The 7,351-nt window shown below is 41.4% G+C and overlaps 1 protein-coding gene across 1 annotated transcript; it reads right to left on the bottom strand.

Moving 5' to 3' along the window:
* Positions 1-229: 229 nt before the first annotated feature.
* Positions 230-3,909, bottom strand: LOC121538823 (protein LBH-like). Its single transcript, XM_041846995.1, has 4 exons — positions 3,737-3,909; positions 1,706-1,796; positions 836-1,034; positions 230-658 (listed from the first exon to the last, which is right to left on the bottom strand). The coding sequence occupies exons 2-4, from the start codon at positions 1,793-1,795 to the stop codon at positions 585-587; spliced, it is 363 nt and encodes a 120-aa protein (XP_041702929.1). The 5' UTR covers position 1,796; positions 3,737-3,909; the 3' UTR covers positions 230-584.
* Positions 3,910-7,351: the final 3,442 nt, after the last annotated feature.

Raw genomic sequence — 7,351 nt, 5'->3', positions numbered from 1 at the left:
ATTATTCAGGTGCAATATGCAGAAATCACTCTGCCATTTCCTGGTTGCTAAATTTAGAATAGTTAGCCTAATTTCAGTTTATGTGAAAAAACAAGCATCTAAACCGCTGTGAAATGTGATGTTTGAAGCTGGTGTACAAAACCGAAAGTACAAAACTTAAGAACGGGAAGCATAGAAATAGCGCTCATAGAACAGATCTACCACTTCTTAGACACGCTTTCAATGAGAATTACAGATCTATAAAACTCACATTTCTATGTGAATTTGGTCAGGTCGGCAAAAAAGTTACATATTGCAGCTTTGAGAGTGCTGCGTAGCAGTGATCTAGTCTGCATGTATATGAAAACTGCACAAAGTAGCTAACACCAGTAGTGTGGCACATGTGAGCAAGTTATTTAAGACAGCTTTACAGATCGCTGTCCAGCTTAAACATCAGAATTAAATCATAGGTGTTCTGGCAGTGTGCAGATAAGGGTTACGACCCTCCAAGTCCCTCCTACCCTCTCCTCCGTGCCCCTTCCTATCTATCTTACTCTGGACACATTCACAGCGAGAGCAGCTGTGGAGGTGGATGGATGATCTTCTCAGTTAGATTCCTCCACTACAGCCCCAGACACCACTTCATTGCTGTCCTGCACCCCGAGATTCAGATCTACATCTGGGAGACGCATGGAGAGAGGTGTCACACTCAGATAGGGAAAAAGTCTCACACACACACACACACACACACACACACACACACACACACACACACACACACACACACACACACACACACACACACACACACACACTTTGAATTGGGGCAATAGAATATCATGCCAGGTCATCCTACCTGCTGTCTGGTCCTGTGTGGTCTGAAGAGGGGTGTGTTTGTGGGGCTGCATCCCACCTGGGACCTCTGCAGAGTTGGGATCCTTAGGGGGCCAGCGGAGTTCCCCACTCTCCACATTGCCCCCATCAGAGGGCTCCACCACAATAGAGGGAAGTCTCTTGGACAGCTTGGGATTCCGCTCATGGGTATCTGGGAAAATCTGGACACAAGAAGTATTACATGTTTTTACATTTTAGTAATTTAGCAGACACTCTTATTCTTATTCATCTTAAGATAGCTAGGTGAGACAACCACATCAAATCAAATCAAATTTTATTTGCCACATACCGTGAAACGCTTACTTACAAGCCCTTAACCAACAATGCAGTTGGAAAAATAGAGTTAAGAAAATATTTACTAAATAAACTAAAGTTTTAAAAAAGAAAAAGAAACACAATAAAATAACAATAATGAGGCTATATACAGTGGGTACCGGTACTGAGTCAATGTGTGGGGGTCCAGGTTAGTCAAGGTAATTTGTACATTTAGGTAGGGGTAAAGTGACTATGCATAGATAATAAACAGCGAGTAGCAGCAGTGTAAAAACAAAGGGGAGGGTGTCAATGTAAATAGTCCGGTTGGCCATTTGATTAATTGATCAGCAGTCTTACGGCTTGGGGGAAGAAGCTGTATCTCAGTATGGTGTATTTACTCTTTATTAGGGTGTTTTACTATTTTTAATAGGGATTTGAGATCCTTGCAATGAGAGCTCATACAACATTTTACAAGAAAGATCCGAAATGAAAGGCACATTTGTAATTGTTTCATTGGTAGGATGTCAATTAATCTCTTGGTTGAGTGACTGGTGGATTGAGGCAACAGTAGACTCACCTGAAAGGATATGCCCTGATCCGCTGACACTGCTCCAGCTACACTGAAGTCCTCTATCACAGGTTCCCGTGTGTTAATCACCTCAGTCATCCTATGAACAACAAGGGGACCATGGCAATACCGTTGATGTATACACTTTTATGCAAATAAACAGATGTGGTTTATTTACATTTTAGTCATTTAGCAGACGCTCTTATCCAGAGCGACTGCATACATTTTCATACTGGCCCCCCGTGGGAATCTAACCCACAACCCTGGCATTGCAAGCACCATGCTCTACCAACTGAGCTACACTATTTCTACCTATAATACATTCATATAGTGCTACTCAAGAAATCCAATGTAATGCTTTTATAATCTCCCCTCTTGGTTGCTCTCTCCTCCCTCCCTCGCTCAACTCTTGCTTATTTTATGACAACTTTGATCAGAGAGACATCTGAAGTGCAAAGCCAGCCTCTGTGGTCCAACGAGACAGCCAATCATTGCCCTTGAAGTTGAAAGTGTTTTGATACAGAAATTATAGCCACTTTACAGGGTACTGTACTTCCAGTCTCATATGCAAATAGGTATACAGAAACCTGGCACTTCAAAAACCACATTAATTCACAAAATATTAAGATTGTGTAGAAGAAACGTATCTGAACCAGGCTTTTTTACATAGTTTTGATGGGAACGTAAGCAGCATACTAAATGGATATCATGATGTCTACCCTGTTTTCATGACTGTTGAAGACTCCCTCGCACTCATTATTTATGTATGCAGTCGTCCCTGAAGTCTGATGTGGTGCTAGAGCAACAGCTGGCACAGGGATACGGAGCAGAAGCAGGCAGTCTAATATAAAAGGCATTAATGAAGTGCCACTGCCAACTCAACAGAACTTCATATTTAAACAGACAGACATGGCTACACTGGGAGTCCCAGATATTCTGGTGAGCAGAAGTTCATAAATTACCCCACTCAGTCAGTTGGACAGACAGCTATGGTTACCATGGATACAGGAGGAGATGTAATCTCTGTGTGATTGTCTGAGTATCACACTTGGCAGTGTGGAAAAGGACAGCTGATTTGGGTGTTTTCATTTATGTATTATAGCAATTACTGATGATATGAGAGTCTGAATTCTGTCCTACTCGTAACCTGGATGTGTTTTATTTCTTCTCTTCTTCGTACTGTGGTACATTTTTAAGACAATTGCTCCTTTATTCCTACTCAAAAGCACATCTTGTCCCTAGACGGAATTCCAGTGGTCACTTTGTGTCTTGACCTCTCGGTCGTCCTAGGTCCAAGGGAAAGGCTTCTCTTATTCATTAACAGTTGTGAAGTCATCTTTACCATGGTTCAATGCGATTGTGAAAGCTTGGGTAGGCCTACACATTGCTGAGGGTTATGATTTGGTATGTAGTGTTACTCCATACAAACACACCTACCTAATTATGGCATGAGTGTGAAACCGTGAATCACATCCTGTGAAAATAAAATACCACAGCATGATGTGACTAGGAGGAAGGGTGTGTGTGCAGGATGAACGCAGATGAAAATAATGTCATCAAGGTGGATCCAACTATTCAAAAGCAAAGTCTGCATACCATTCCAACCTAATAAAGTGTTTCTCCTGTCACTCAGAGACACAGGTTCAAAAACAATTGGTGTTATGTATATTTTCCTAATTCAGAGCTAAGCAATATTGTTTAGCTGGAGTGACTGCTAAAATGCACTCACTTATATCCAATCCTTTCATAAAAGTGAGGCCTAAGAAATAAGACATAGGAAAGGAGGTGACTCTGATATTGAGGTGCACCCATGTCCTTCTATGACACAATATGATTGCAATAATCCAGCTCTCTCCAAAATTACGACCCATATTGATAACTCGGTGATCTATCAGTACTAAACTGTTGAATCACTACATTTGTGAACTTATTCTCTATTATTATAGGATATTTGAGTTAGTCCTAAGCCATTTGTTGTTAAACACAAACTTTTTATAGGCTACTAACTGTAACTGCGCGCACCTTAATCATCATGCCTACCTGTTGGGAGCCTTTATAAACGTATTATGTCCTTCCAAGCTGAGTTGAGGTAGGCTAGATGTCCAGTGAAAACAGTGCAAAAAATATATTTTCTTCAGAATGGCTTTTTTCCCAGAATCGTGATAGAAATCCGGTACACAAGTGTCCGTTACACCGTGACGTTCCAAATGAAGTTTCCCCACGCACGGGAGTACTGGAGCATGCGCACTTGCGCATTCGGTAGAGTCGACTTGACGCCACAGCCTACTTCAAATCAAAATGAAATAAAATTGTATTGGTCGCATACACATATTTAGCAGATGTTATTGCGGGTGTAGCGAAATGCTTGTACTGAGACAAAGGGTAGGATAGAGAGAGCAGAGCAATTGATTATTCTGCCAAATGTATTACCCAAGACTGTACACTATGGCAAAATTAGACCCGTCGAGCGCTACAAAAACTGATATTTGAAACATGGCGATAAAACATGGTGGTTGTTACTAGTTACGACAGCCAAATTGTCTAGGCCTAAAGGCATATCATACAAATTCATGAAAACACAAATGTGTTTTTTTGTCTTAATTTAAGGTTAGGCATAAGGTTAGCAGAGTGGTTAAGGTTAGTGTTAGTTAGGTTATAATTCACATTTTAAGAAGATAAATTGTAGAAAGGTGGGGTTTAGCCATAATTATGACTTTGTGGCTGTGATCACTACAAACCAGGTTTCCAACCTTTTTATGCGAGTAAAGTAGCCTACATGTTGGATAAAAAAAGTCATGACAGGCCTAATGGACACAGAACATTTTTTGGTAAACTTTCCAAATGTCGACAAAACTAAATATGCTAGACAAGGTGGGATCTTTTTGTGTCGGTAAATTGAATTATGCAAGAAATGTTTTTGGAACGCTTTTATGCGCAAATATTGAGATAATAACTATCATATGGAAGTAAACTTGGAGTCATGCAATGACATGTAGTGTGGTCCTCCTACTACAACTCATTGGGAAAGCATGCACTTTATTAGGCTACAGATGAAATGAATTATGTTCATTCACAGGTTGGTGAAAGTGCAAGGTGATGAGCTTGATGCTCCTTTCCAATAAATATTGAGGGTTTTATTCTGGTGACATGATCATCGATGCTTGGCTGCCTTTTAACAAATAAAAATAATCTCGCTCTTTTGTCCATAACAATCTCCTCATGTAGGCTATACATGCGCTCTAGCCCAGGGTTTCCCAAACTCGGTCCTGGCCCCCGCACGGGTGCACAGTTTGGTTTTGCCCTAGCGCTACACAGCTGATTCAAATAACCAACTCATCATCAATCTTTGATTATTTGAATCAGCTGTGTAGTGCTAGAGCAAAAATCAAAACGTGCACCCAGGCAGGGCCCCAGTACCGAGTTTGGGAAACCCTGCTCGGGCCAACAGCGCCAGTATATGCTCGGTGTTGGCTAGAGCGCACATGCCAGTACCAGTGGCGATTTTAGCATGTCAATCTTGGTGGGGCAAAAAAACAAAAACATCTGGGAAGCATGCCAGCAAAGCCACTACACAACACAACACTAAACAATACATTAATTGCACTATAACAGTGACAAATGGTGCCCACAACCTGTTAGCGCCTAGATAAAGCTGTCCCAACAGCAGAGTCCCAACAGCATCCCAACATCTTACCACTGCTACACCTGGCTATCAGCGGAGCGATGTCTGGCAGCGAAACAGTTAATTCAGCCTCATTTACTGCCTTTAAAAAAACATAGCTGATATGGCTGACTTACTTAAACAAAAGTGGTTTCTACTGACAATTGAGATGTACAAACTATGGTATAAGGGGACGACAAGCGGATAAGCGGTATGACGCAGCCGTCATACCGCTCAGGAAGGAGACGCGTTCTGTCTCCTAGAGATAAACATACTTTGGTGTGAAAAGTGCAAATCAATCCCAGAACAACAGCAAAGGACCTTGTGAAGATGCTGGAGGAAACAGGTACAAAATAATCTATATCCACAGTAAAAACAAGTCCTATATCGACATAACCTGAAAGGCCGCTCAGCAAGGAAGAAGCCACTGCTCCAAAACCTCCAAAAAAAGCCAGACTACGGTTTGCAACTGCACATGGGGACAAAGATCGTACTTTTTGGAGAAATGTCCTCTGGTCTGATTAAACAAAAATAGAACTGTTTGGCCATAATGACCATCGTTATGTTTGGAGGAAAAAGGGGGTACCTTGCAAGCCGAAGAACACCATCCCAACCGTGAAGCACGGGGGTGGCAGCATCATGCTGTGGGGGTGCTTTGCTGCAGGAGGGACTGGTGCACTTCACAAAATAGATGGCATCATGAGGAAGGAAAATTATGTGGATATATTGAAGCAACATCTCAAGACATCAGTCAGGAAGTTAAAGCTTGATCGCAAATGGGTCTTCCAAATGGACAATGACCCCAAGCATACTTCCAAAGTTGTGGCAAAATGGCTTAAGGACAACAAAGTCAAGGTATTGGAGTGGCCATCACAAAGCCCTGACATCAATCCTATAGAAAATGTGTGGGCAGAACTGAAAAAGCGTGTGCGAGCAAGGAGGCCTACAAACCTGACTCAGTTACACCAGCTCTGTCAAGAGGAATGGGCCAAAATTTACCCAACTTATTGTGGGAAGCTTGTGGAAGGCTACCCGGACCGTTTGACCCAAGTTAAACAATTTAAAGGCAATGCTACCAAATACTAATTGAGTGTATGTAAACTTCTGACCCACTGGGAATTTGATGAAAGAAATAAAACCAGAAAGAAATCATTCTCTCTACTATTATTCTGACATTTCACATTCTTAAAATAAAGTGGTGATCCTAACTTACCTAAGACAGGGAATTTCTACTAGGATTAAATGTCAGGAATTGTGAAAAACTGAGTTTAAATGTATTTGGCTAAGGTGTATGTAAACTTCCGACTTCAACTGTATAACGTGATTTTACGTAATTGTATCTGTGGCCAATGACCTTGAGCCTTCTTGGATGGGCACTTCTAATGTAACTCTATGGCAGCACCCAAGGGGCTTGAATTTTCGAGCTCTACACTTAGACTTGGAGTTGATGTAGTGACCCCATGAGTGACAGAACACTGAGCCAATCACAGCGCAACTAGAGAACATTACCAACACCTATGCTCCTTATTTTCCGCTTTTTTTTCCGTACATGAGAATGTAACCGCAAAGGGTATTTTCATGTGCACTAAATCATCACGCAAGACTTTTATCTGCAACAAGTCAATTTGATGGAAACACATCTCTGATGGGAAAATGCGCATATTGTTTTTATGTGGATTTTAGAATATTCGCATGAAAATCTGTCACCAATTCAATAGAAACCTAGCTAGTGACGACCATAAAACGTATAGCCTAATGAATGCGCCATGTCGACCATGCCTCCACCACCGAACACCTGCGCCACTAGCTGTTTCCAATACCTTTTCCAGTAATTTTTTGGTGGACATTTACAAAGTTTGCATAGAAACTTGATGCGACAATTGCGTTTCCATGAAACTGTCTCCTGTTGAGAAAAACCGCTGGATGTAATGACATCACACCTAAAAAATATTTGTACAAATCCCCCTGCAAAAACCTAGTGTCGAAAAAAATTA

The sequence above is a fragment of the Coregonus clupeaformis genome, chromosome 25 (assembly GCF_020615455.1).
Source record: "Coregonus clupeaformis isolate EN_2021a chromosome 25, ASM2061545v1, whole genome shotgun sequence".
Taxonomy (NCBI): Eukaryota; Metazoa; Chordata; class Actinopteri; order Salmoniformes; family Salmonidae; genus Coregonus; species Coregonus clupeaformis.
The sequence above is the reverse complement of the archived record's forward strand: the minus strand, read 5'-3'. Positions and strand labels throughout refer to the sequence as shown.